The following is a 12,724-nucleotide window of genomic DNA, read 5'->3' on the forward strand; positions in this document are numbered from 1 at the left end:
CTCAAATCTCACTAAAGTCAGTGAGAGTTGGGGAATCTCCACCATTTGCATTCTAATTACAATGTCTTGGATATCCCTGTGGTAAAGGCCCAAATCCTGCACACATGTAACTATGTTCTTAACTTTATGAACAGTGTGTAGTTCCATTTATTTCTATTTGACTACTTGCAATCTATAAAGTTAAGCATGTCTTAAATTTTCTGAGAGTCATGACCTAGGTTTTTATTGCTGACTAATTTATGGGTCCAATCTTTGGGTGTGCTAGAGCTGCACTCTGAATAGCTGGGAATGGGGATGCATAAGTGGTTTTCCACCATCTTTTGGCCTCCCCAGTCCTGAGGGAAACAAGGATCTAGTTTGGTCACTGATATATGTTACTGCCATTCCACTAGGAAGGGTGGTTCAGAGCAACATGCTCTACTCACATCCCTTCTGTCCCTGTAATGCTCCTTACTCCGAGGGGCAAGAGTGGGTGATGTAGAGTGGGCCCAATCAGCTTTACACCACCTGGCAATTTCCCTATGCAAGGGTACTGCTTTCCATTCCCTATGCGTTACCAGAGTAATGCAGAGAAGACAGAGTGGTGTTGCGGACATAGTCCAACATATGTCAATTTATAGCCCATACTGTAAATACAAAAAAGACAAAAAAGTTTCTATGCATATGAATTGCCCACAATTCCTAATTTTATAATCTTAGCAGTTTTACTTCCCTTTCACCACATCATGCCCACCAAAAATGATTAACTATGTTCCAATTGCTTACTAACTTCATGAACTTACATACAATTTAAAAATGAAACTAATATTTTGAACATAAGTACAAAAGAGCTTACCAAACTGAAGACCTTATTTGTTTCATCCTTTGAACATACAAATTTTTTCAGCTGATGATAGAAAATATATTTACATTCATACTACCCTTGATTAAGATATCTGTACTAAGTTTCAGCCTTGAATTACTTGTAGATTTGTTCATGCTAAATATTTTTACTTATCTTTGGCAATTTCTAAGTCTTTTGCTTTTAATGCTAAAATTATTAATTTCTTTTTTTATTTTAATCAATATTTGAACAGTTATAGATGACCTGTCCCAAGGAGATTCAGTAAGGTAAGATTTAAAAAAAACCAACATATTTTAGCAAATCCTAGAGAGAGAGAGAAAACGACTTATTATTGTTTTATGTTTTTGTTATTTAAGAAGTTCTGAAAAAGATGAAGGGGATGACAGCTGGCTTACATCAGAGGAGGAGGAACTAGATTTTACCCCCAAGGTAAAGTGCTCTTATGGAAAAATATTTCATACCTAGCTAGAAGATGAAGCATATATACTTTATTTTTTAACATTTGGGAGATTTTAGCAAAGATTTTTTTTTTGCTATGATTGAGAGACTTCACTTCTAGTCAGCCATAGTGCAAGTTTTCCCAAAATACAATTGCAGCTGACCTGATCCTCACCTTTTCTGTTCCCACCTTGAGCCCCTTCTAAAAAGACTTTTAGTTTTGGCAGAGTGTATGAAGGTTTTATGATTTGGATAAATATTCAGTAGATGATGGGATAAAGACCACCCCATATATTGTACTTATTTCTGCTCATTTCAACAATAAATTAATGAATTAATGGTACAGCAACTATCGGCAGTTGCCCCAGGGTGGAGGACAGCAGTAAAGGTAAACTAGCAGTTAACTCATTGGGCAGGGGACCTGGTGACATGGGTGGGGGATGGCTTCAGAAGACTAACATGGGGAGAAGTGTGTGTAGGTATTCAAAATGCTCAGTTAATAATGTTAATGGATATTATAAGAGATGCTTGGTCAGAACAATGGCCTTCAGTATTAAATTGGGAGGCTAGCCCATATTTATCCACAGTTGCAAAAACATGCCCATCTACCTAAAAAATAACATCCCCCACCTGTGGGGAGAGTTCTTGTGTAATTGTTACTATGATACCATGGGAAGGAAATGCAAATAAGGTGGTCCCCTTAAACCCTATGGGAGTAACTAGGGAAGGGGGAGCACGTTGGGAGCCACTAGGAAATAGGTGGTGGGGGTGGAATGGGGTAAATTGGACTGTCATCACATTAAGCAGTTGTATATCCAGAGGAGGAATATGGATGTGCCCCTCTCCTATGACTATGGAGGAGCAGGATCAATGGCCTATTGCAAAGGGGGGGCATTTAGGGGTAATGTATATGGGGTACGGTGTATTCCATTGAAAATGTATGCAATCCTGCAATATAACACTAGGATGCAAAATCCTTCCAGTATATGACCAAATCATGAACTTGTATACACTGCCACCTGAATTATGGTGCACCAATGAATCAGTGGACTTAATTGTTGTAAACTATCAAACCAGCACCTACTACCCCATGCTGTACCAAGTAGTTAAATTGGTTTAAACAATACCAAATTTCACTGTGTATATTCAATGGACACACAATATGAACAAAAGTACACAAAGATTACAAGAGCAACTTGCTGCAAGTGTCAATAGTTGGACATACTTACAATACACACTACAGGATGGCGCTGACAAAATTTTAACCCTATCAAAGGAGGAAAAGCACTGTTTTTGGTGGTGGCCAGGAAGTTGAACCATACTGCAGTGGTCAGGACTCTGTGTTGCTGTGGATTATCATAGCAGCAGGTGTATTGTTAATTGTGTATTTGTGTTACGTTGCATATGGAAACGATCCGGGGGGGCACAACCCCCTAGCAAACAGCCACTAATTATAACCTATAAGTAATGTAGTAAGCCCTCCGCCTCCGTGTACTAGACAACCGGGACCCAACCTTCTCGGGCCCACTATAATGGGAAGTCTGGAACACTAATTGGAATAAGTGTGGTATGCCCGTACGAGAGAAGGTACAGGGCACAGTACTACACAAGGGGCAGTGGGACAGATGGAGCATCAACACCTTATACCTTGATGCCTGGCCCTATCAGGAAGTGTGTCACCATATATCTTATGCTTTTCCAGGGATACCTGGGCAGGAGGATCCCAAAAGGAAAAAAAGGGGTGGATATTTGAGCCGGTCTGTAAAGGCCTATACTTTAAGAATTTAGGTATGTGTTTATCATTTAGCTAGTTATAGAGGTATAAAAGAAAGAATCTGTGTAAGGGCCTTCTCTCACTGGGACAATCTGAGGCCCTGTTCTTAGGCCAATGCCTTTGGCTAAGCAGCAGAGGCAGCCATAAGCTGGGAAGCGTGCGGTCACATCCTCACATTCTAAACTAGTCATATTAAAATAAGGCCATCTGGGGCTGTTAGGAAGGTGATCCGATCTATTACCTCCAGAGAAAGAGAAGAGCCTAGAAGATATAAAAAAAAAATTTAGTTTAATAGTTTTCTGTCTGGTAAAAACTCACTTATCAATAGACACAGCTGGGAAACCCTTATGTCTGTATAAATGTAGTTGTAAAATCCTCACTTCTGTATTGTTTTGTCATTATAGTTCCCACTTTGCTATGTTTATTTGCATGATCTCTGTCTGGTTCTGTAATTGTTTCTGTCTGCTGTATAATTAATTTTGCTGGGTGTAAAGTAATTAAGGTGGTGGGATATAATTGGTTAGCTAACCATGTTACAATATGTTAGAATTGTTAAGGTAAATTTTAGTAGACTGGTTAAGGTATAGCTAAGAATATTACTATATAAATTAGGGGCAAACAGGAAGTAAGTTGGGATTCGAAAATAAGGAAAAAGGAACTTAAATTTAAGCTTGCTGGAAGTTCACCCCAATAAACATTGAATTGTTTGCACCTTCGGACTTCGGGTATTGTTGCTCTCTGTTCATGTGAGAAGGACCAGGGAAGTGGGAGAGTGAAGGAATAAGCTCTCTAACAGAGTGTATGAAGGTTTTATGATTTGGAAAAATATTCAGTAGATGATGCGATAAAGACCACCTCATATATTGTACTTATTTCTGCTCATTTGAACCATGGTTTCAGAAGAATAAAGGTAGTTCTTTAAGCCATAAAATTACCTCTACTCCCTTCCAGAATTAAGAATTTGATCTTGAACCATAGTACTTTTATGACAAGGTAACACTGCATTAAAATGAAATTATTTATTTGCCTGTTCTTTCCATCAGATATTTCTCGTACCCAGTTCCACTTAAATGCTTCACCATTTCCTCAGCAACAAATTGGGCTCAGTGGATTAGTCACTGAAGTGGTTCTACCTTCTACTTTGTTATAATATTGCTCATGATAACCTCAGAGCACTTAAATGCCCTCTTTCCTGATGCTCCGATCATGGTCTTCCACCCCACTCCTAAAATACTTTTACTGGCTTTCTGATGATTTATCAACTTCAAACTCCATTACTTCAACTTTAAGCATTTACACAGCTCACCTTGCTTGCTTCTCAGCTCTCATTTCCTCTATAGTCCCACTACTCTCTGCACACTCCTGCTGCTTCCATATTGTCTTTGTTTCTCCCTCTGTGACTCCCACTATTTTTCTTATTGTCCCCCAACTTGGAATAGCCTCTTTTCTACGTAGCTAGCTATTTTCAAATCCCATTCAAACTTCCAGTCCCTTCTTGCATCTAATTTCTTCTGGTTAGCCTCTAATTTATAATTTTCAGATTGGTTTTGTCTATTACAGGGGTGGGAAAACTGCGGCCCGCGGGCTGAGATGTTTTAATCCAGCCCTCAAGGTCCGGCCATAGAGCGGAGTCTGAGGTTTGCCTTGCTCTGGTGCTCCAGCCAGGGAGCGGGGTCGGGGGCTGGCTCTGCGTGGCTCCGGAAGGCAGCAGCAATGCAGCATGTCCCCCCTCCGGTTCCTACGTGTAGAGGCAGCCATGGGGCTCAGCGCGCTGCCACCGCCCCAAGCGTCGCTCCCACAGCCAATGGGAGCTGCAGGGGAGGCGCCTGCAGATGGGGCAGCGTGCAGACTCACTTGGCCACGCCTCCACGTAGGAGCCGGAGGAGGGACATGCCACTGCTTCCGGGAGCTGCTTGAGATAAGTGCCGTCTGGAGCCTGCACCCGGACCTCCTCCCCCTTCCCCAGCCCTGATCCCCCTCCCGCCTTCCAAACCCCTCGGTCCCTGCCTGGAGCACCCTCCTTCACCCCATACCCCTTATCCCCAGTCCCACCCCAGAGCCCTTAGCGCCCCCCCGTATCCCAGCCGCCTACCCCAGCCCAGAGCCCTCTCCTGCACCCTGAACTCTTCATTTCTGACCCCATCACAGAGCCCTCACCCCCTCCTGCACCCCAAACCCAATTTCATGAGCATTCATGGCCCGACATACAATTTCCATACCCAAATGTGGCCCTCGGGACAAGAAGTTTGCCCACTCCTGGTCTATTACCACACTCATACTTGGTGATTTTGTTTTTAAAAGGGAGAAAATATGAAACTGAAACAACTAGTCAGTTGTCTTTGAAGAATGTCACTCATTCATAAGCAGTATTCTTTTCCCCCTTGTTTCCTATCTCTCTTCCTTTTCCTCACTTCAGTGGTCTGCTGTCACTTTTTCATGTGGTATCTGTCCAATTGAGCTCTTCAAAGCAGAAACTTTGTCTTATGTCTGTAAAATATTATGCATATCTAATTTTTCCTTATGACATCTCAAACTGCAGAAAATAGTAGTCAACTTTGGTAGTGTGTTTTTGTTATATGGAATTCAAATGGAAGCATTGACAGAAGACATAGAATCATGATGCTGTGACGTCAAGATGAAAACATACAACTTTCGCTAGGAACTTTATATGACCGTGGCATTGTCCTTACCTTAGTCTCATCTACTTTCCCCTATATTTTCTTTTCCCACCTCTGTAAATCTGCCCATTGCCTTCCCTGCAATATTCTCCATGTGTGCTACTGCCTCAGTTTCACCTCCTCTGGAATGCTTATCTCTGCCTTCACCTTGATTATTGTAACTCTCATATCTCTGGTTTCTCAGCTCTTCAGACTATAACATGTTTATAATACTGCTCTCCACTATTTAGGTGTGTAAAAAACAGTTTAGTCACCTAATTTTATCCTCACATAACTCCATCGACTCCCCTTCAATTTCACTGCTAGTTTACATTTGCTCTTTTAAGTTTTTAAAACACTCCATAAACACAATCTTAACCCCATCTCCCTCCCCATTCCTTCCAGGCTGGTACTGAACTCTTTTTTTTTTTTTGTTGTTGTCTCTTCCTACATCCTCATTACAGTTGATACAAGAGTCTTTTTCTCTGCAGTTCTCACTATGTGGAACAAGTTTCCCATATCCTTCAGCCTCATTCACGATCCATTTCATTTCATACCCCTGTATGCTATAAAAAAAGAAATTATAAATGCAGAGAAACTTTACTTAGTTTTAACTGAAAATATACTCTTCTGTTTTTGATGAGCACGGGGATCTTTGCCTAGGCTGAAATCATTCAGTCTAGGCAAAAATTCTGATTATAGCAGTCCAGAAATCTTTATTAATCTTATATGGATCATATAATCGACTTTCATGAGGCAAGAAAGCACTTCCAGAAATATCCAAACTTAGCAAAAATTGTGATCTTAGAGAATTTAATTTTACAGTACATGTTAAACAAAAAGGAAATACGTTGTAAAAGGAAATAGTTCTTCCGTTGACCTAGTCACATGTACACTGAGGTTTGGGTTGACTTACCAGTGATGTTCAGGAGTGTGAATGTTACAAAGTAGCTAGGTCGATCTACATTTTAAGTGAAGACCAGGCCTCATATTCCACTAAAGAAGGACTAGGAAAACTACACCAGGGATTTTGAAATATATTTAATATTCATTTTCATAACTCTTCCATGTTATAGAAAATAGTTTATATTTGAACAAAACCTATTATCTCTCTCTTCCAATCTGGGATCCTTTTGTGAAGTCAACATGCTGAATTTTTTGAGTCATACTCTTTTTTCTGTCCAGTATCTAAAAGGTCATGAAGTTTGACTTATGTATTCATTTATAGAGGTAGGCAGGTGGAGAAGATGGACTATTTTTCAAACACAGAGTCTTCAGAAAGAGCAAAGGGGATTTAGGGAATGACTAACCAGTTTAAATCCATGAGATTTAAATGTTCTCCCCTTCTATGTACACTGTGGTATGAAATGCCCAGATTTTTAAAGGTATTTAGGGATTGTGGCACTCAGCATTGCATTACCTAAGTCTCATTTTCAAAAGTGATATAGACACTTAGAAGCCTAAATCCTGTTGACTGTAAATTGGGTGTTGGCATCTAAGTGCCTGAGTTTCTTCTGAAAATGAGACTGTGATGGGGCATCCACCCCACACTAGCCTATAAAGGGATTAATTGAGCCCTAGGGGGGCTGTACAGGAGGCAGCCAATTCGAGAGGGGCTGCAAGGAGCGGCCAATCAGGGCCAGGCAGGTCCATATAAAAAGGACTGCAGGGGAGAGCAGTTTCAGTTGCTCCCTGGATCTTGAGGAGGGGAGGGCTGGCTGCCTTGCAAGCTGAAGACAGCTAGCACCCTGGACAGAGCAGTGCTTTAGGCAGGGACCGGGAAAGCTTAAGATAGCTCCTGGTAGGCTGCAGGGATCTGCAGACTGAAGCCCTGAGGCAAGGGCAAAGAGGGTGCTGTGGGATCCATGTGGACAAAACATCTTGAAGCAACAGGCATTGAAATGTAAGTAACTTCTGTATCTTGATTTCTCTTTTTTAATAGAAATGCTTATAGTATTAACATACCATTGCCAAAATACACAATAGGCTGTTAAGGAGCACTAGGTCTTTTTTTAAGCACCACCACCTGCTGAATAATTTGATTGAATATGGTAGACACTGGAATTATTTATTAGGCCTTTTCCATTCTCATTAAGCATGGAACATGAATAATGGAAGCACTACCTGCTGAAGGTCCACTCTTTCAACTGTGGTTTTCATTAGATCTTCTGAAACCTCCTTAGAAGTTGTACATGAAAATTTAGGAGTATGTTTTAAAAGCATTGCATAGGGAATTACGTATGTTACACCAGTGAGGAGACACATTGTTAAATCTTCATGAACTTCTTTGAAAACGTACCCTAAAATACAGTCATTAGATTATATCTGTCTGGATCACTAATCTCTTCTTACCCAAATTGCTGCAAACTCCTGTGTACGTTTTTTTTTTTTTTTTTGGTATCAATTTGATGACTGTTTTCTCTTCCACTCAGAGGATGAATTGCTGAATTTCTACTTTTTTTCATGTGCATTGTGTGTTAAAATAGAAGCAATAACATCTTCCCATCATGATGTAGGGATTTTGGTGACATCAGACAGTGGACTGGGCCATTTTAAGTGACTAATCTGTTGACTGATCCTAGGGAATCTTTCAAGTATTTAAGACTCTTAGACATAAAATTGAAACAAAACGGCCCAAATGCCAGTATTGCTAATGCTGACTGGATTAAAGAAAAGATTTTATAGAATATAATACACTTTGAAATATTTTATTTAACGGTGTATGGTCTAAATCTTTTGGGCAAAACGCTCATTGACTGACTTCAATAAGAGTGCTGGCTGAGTCAGGACTGCAGGATGGAAGCCTCAACTAGCATTGTCAGTAAGAAAATGTTAATGAATTTAGTCTTCAATATTTGATAAAAACAGAGGGGTGTTACTTACTATTCATGTAAAAACTCAATGTGCTTAAAGTTAACTTTATTTACAGAAACCACAGAAACCAAGTTTGACTCTGCTAATGAACTCTTCCCATCAATTCAAGAAAAACAGTAAGCAATTGGGGGCGGGGAGGAAGGGGAATCTCCTTTACTACATTATATGTTGATAGGAAATTGTAGATTTATTATGCATTTTACTTCCTCTTTTAAGTATATTTAATCTTTGTTTTTTTACTATAGTAGGTGAGAAAAGTAGCTTTATGAGAACAGAACATATAGCCATTTCACAGCAAAATAAATCAGATTGTGAAGCTGAAGATGTCATTGAATCCCCTCCTAAGCCTTTTCCCCAAGTCAAGTCCTACCCTCGACCTGTCCATCCCTCACCTGGCTCCTTTTCAAAACCTTCCCAGATGACTCCTCCTCTCCTGGGGTTTAAACAGGTAATTTTTTGTTTGTGCAATTAATTTGTTGGTTCCTATGTTGTGTTTTTCTTTTTCAAATTCATCTATCATTTTATGAAGATGGCGAGGATATTAGAATTGGAAGTCCTCAGTCATCAAGGCAAAACCTCAAACAAGTAACCAGAAATCACACAAATTTGGATAAAAAAGAATGTAAAGAACTGACAAATGAAGATATTTCAGAAGCAAGCAAACAGGAGAAAGAAGAATTAGAAGAAGAAGAGGATGAGGAAGAATTTAGTCAGGAAGAAAAGGAGGATGAAGATACAGAAGATGAAGAAGGAAGTCAAGATGATTACACAGAGGATGAGGAAGAGGAATATGTTGGAAAATTGGAGCATGAGCATGATCAAGAGTTAGAAATTTTCAACAATGCTGTTAAATCTGAAAGGGAAGTTAAACGTGGAAGCAAAAATATACACGATGGTGGTAGTCATGAAACATGTGAAGAGAAAGATCAGGAAATGCAGGAATCTGTTGATATTCCTGTGTCTTTTATAGCAGGACATTATGAAGGTTTAAAGGAAAATATAACTGCCATATCATCTAAGATGGTAAATAATGAAGTACCTTATGATTTATCAAAAAAAGAAGATGGTAGTGAACATGAAGAAATTCATGAATTTCAGAATACAAATGAATTGTTACATACAGATGGAAATGAGAAAATCAGATGCAAGACCCGCTGTTCTTTTGAAGACTCTGAAATGACAGCCTGGAAAAAATATGCATCTCCATCTGTCTTAAATAGTTGTTATATTAAGGAGGAAAACTCAAACCTAGTAGATGATATCTTTGAAAGTGATGATGATCCTTGGTCAGAGGCAGAAAATCCAAGGCATGAGAACAGAAGACAGGACTCAGAGAATCTTAGATTTCTAGGTGATCAAAATGCTGGAAAGGAGCAATGCAAGAATTCCGAGGGATTGGCTAATACAGTCTGTGAAACACTGGAACCAGAAAGTGAGAATTTGCCTGTAAATAGTGGTGAAGAAAATCTAAAAGCGTTTCAACCAAGCATCAAAGTAAGTAAAAAGGGACAAACCCAATAACAAGGATTTTTACACAGGTAAAGCAGAAGATGAGACACAAAGTACTTGTATTGTAGCTGAATGGTTTGAATATAGTTAAATGAAAAACCTTAATAGAAGATTGCTAACAAGAATCATGTAACTCAAATTTAATCTGATCTTCAGCATTGAATAAAGAAATGACTGACTATAAATTTGTTTCTAATAAAGCAGAGTTTTCATGCATTAGTTAGGATAGTAGTGAGCAGCATTTTTTTAAATTCTAAATGTGGTTATGATGCTATAGAAGGATAAATTTTAGACTCATTGTTCTGAAGTCAGTATAATTTGTGGCCTAAAGAATGATGCATAAAATAAATTGGGTATTGTTTGCAAGAGTAACTGGGCTCTGACAAAATCCAAATGTGTTATGAAAAATAAATTGAACTAAAACAGCATAAACTGATTTTATTTATTTATTTACTTACAAAAAATGAGTAAAAGAAGGTGGTTGGAATATAAAATGGCTTTTAGAATCAGATGGTCAGTTGTGCTCCTCTGGGACAATACAGATAAAGCCCATGATTAAGTGTGTGAGATCTGGGAATAAAAGCATTCTTGGTTGAGGTGATCAACTAAGGAATGAAATTCTAGAGGAGATTAGGTGAATCTGACCATTTTTAGAAAATACTGCAAGAACTTTTCACCATAGCAAAAATGATACAACATTGATACCTTCATCCAAACAAATGTGCCCCCATTCAAAAAACAAAACAAAACCCACCTAAAACAAATGAATCCTCCACCCAACTAAACAAACCCCATACCCAAGCAGAGTTTTTTGCCTCAAAAAGTGACTTTGTTATTACTGTTGATTTGATGTAGGCACTCAGACACTACAATGATGAGTGGGAGTATAACATTTTAAAATAGAAAGTAATTTGTTTTTGTTTAGTATTTTTATTTGGGAAGATATTTTTCATTCAATCTCTTTCTACTAGGAAGAATCATCAGAGGAGGAAGATGACATAGAGCAACCACAAATTTCAAATGTTGTAGATAAAAGTTTGATTTGTAGTGGCAACCGTGAAGCACAAAATCCCTCAGAAGATACTGCTATTAGGAAAGGTAAATTAGTAAATAGTAATCCAAATGTTTTTCTTAGATTAGTTTACCGTGTGAGAGTACTAAGAAAAGATCATAATCTGCTGCCTCTGGTATTGTGAACCATGAGATGTTTTTCACTTGCTCTGCTACACTTTCAGGGAATGACTCAGCTGATAAATCACTTGGTTCTTTTGTTTCTGAGGGACTCCAAAGAGTACAAGACACACATTAGATTGTAAGTGCTTCAAGACAGGGACTATCTAAAAAAAGGCATAAAGTAGATTGGACATATTGTAAAGCACAGAAATAGGAATAATTTGGATTTTTTATAGCCTACATTTTTAAATTGTCACCTCACAGATATGTCTAAAATGATGTTGGTGAGTTGAGGACAACAATCAGAAGAGTGGGTGAATGTTACATCCAACTCTTTAGTTGAGGTTGTATTTCCACAAATTATCTAATTTCACAACCTTCAGTTGCTTTTAGATGATCAGATAGCAGCAGTGGCTAGTACTGATGTTGTTTTTCTTCTGTGTCTGGCAGGTAGGGTTCAAATCTATTTTTTGATGGGATATAGCTTCCGTGGCCGTGCCTTTGTAACTTTTGAGTACTGCAACACACTCCAAATCGGGCTACACCTTAAAAGCATTTGGAAACTGTGGCTAGTACAGAATGCATTAAGTAGAGCTCCTCAGTGGCAGCATGTAACACCAGTGCTCTATAAAAATCCTTATTCTATTGAATCTTCTATACCAGTCCAGATATTTGTTAAAGTTCCTCCCAACCAGCAGACGCAGCCAGAACACTAAATTTTGAGGATGTCATCATGCCTTTACATATAAGGATTTAAGTATTTCTCAGGGTATGTCTACACTGCAGCTGCTCAGCTACAGCGCTGCATATCATAGAATGCCAGGGTTGGAAGGGACCTCAGGAGGTCATCTAGTCTAACCCCCCTGCTTAAAGGAGGAACCAAGTCCCAGACAGATTTTTGCCCCAGATCCTTAAATGGCCCCCCTCAAGGATTGAACGCACAACCCTGGGTTTAGCAAGCTAATGCTCAAACCACTGAGCTATCCTTCTGTAGCCACTGTAGTATATATGCTTCCTATATCAGTGTACGAGTTGTTCTATCAGTGTAGGTAACCAACTTCCGTGAGAGGCAGTAGTGAAATTGATGGAAGAATTCTTCTGTTGATCTAGCCGTATTTGCACCCGGGTTAGGTCAACTTAAGTGCTACACTTAAGTTGCAAAATACTTCACAGCCCTGAAGGACATAGCTAAGTCAATGTAATTTTTAAGTGTATACCAGGCTTTAGCCTTCAGTTTCTTTCTTCAGCGGGTATAGCAGGTGTTTAGTGGGATCACACTGAAGGAGAGAAGAAAGATGAAGGCCTAAAGAAAACAGAGTGACACACTGTGGTGTTGCAGCTACCTTAGCAGCACATGTGAATTATCTGTATACGGATTGAGATAAATTATGTATGCCTATGGCGATCTTATGAATACAGGGCTTATCTGATAGAGTACAAACTAATGTGAAATGT

General features: G+C 39.2%; 2 protein-coding genes across 17 annotated transcripts in view; both read left to right on the forward strand.

Annotated features, from left to right (window-relative positions):
• Nucleotides 1–12,724, forward strand: part of ANKRD26 (ankyrin repeat domain containing 26) — a 178,499-nt gene that overhangs the window by 33,445 nt on the left and 132,330 nt on the right. For all 16 annotated transcript variants that reach the window (XR_010592041.1, XM_024109004.3, XM_008172589.4 and 13 more), the window contains 5 exons: nucleotides 1,077–1,110; nucleotides 1,201–1,273; nucleotides 8,643–8,703; nucleotides 8,833–9,035; nucleotides 11,068–11,194. Coding sequence is in view for 15 of the 16 variants with exons in the window: in XM_024109004.3 (XP_023964772.2) it covers nucleotides 1,077–1,110; nucleotides 1,201–1,273; nucleotides 8,643–8,703; nucleotides 8,833–9,035; nucleotides 11,068–11,194 (498 nt within the window). In the remaining variant the exon portion in view is untranslated. The remainder of the gene's footprint in view (nucleotides 1–1,076; nucleotides 1,111–1,200; nucleotides 1,274–8,642; nucleotides 8,704–8,832; nucleotides 9,036–11,067; nucleotides 11,195–12,724) is intronic.
• LOC135972637 (cilia- and flagella-associated protein 251-like) lies at nucleotides 9,041–10,225 on the forward strand (the record flags this gene model as incomplete). Its single annotated transcript, XM_065551296.1, has 1 exon — nucleotides 9,041–10,225. A coding segment is annotated over one exon (1,068 nt), but the record flags the coding sequence as incomplete, so codon positions are not given.

This window comes from Chrysemys picta, chromosome 1 (genome assembly GCF_011386835.1).
Source record: "Chrysemys picta bellii isolate R12L10 chromosome 1, ASM1138683v2, whole genome shotgun sequence".
In the NCBI taxonomy this organism is placed as follows: Eukaryota; Metazoa; Chordata; order Testudines; family Emydidae; genus Chrysemys; species Chrysemys picta.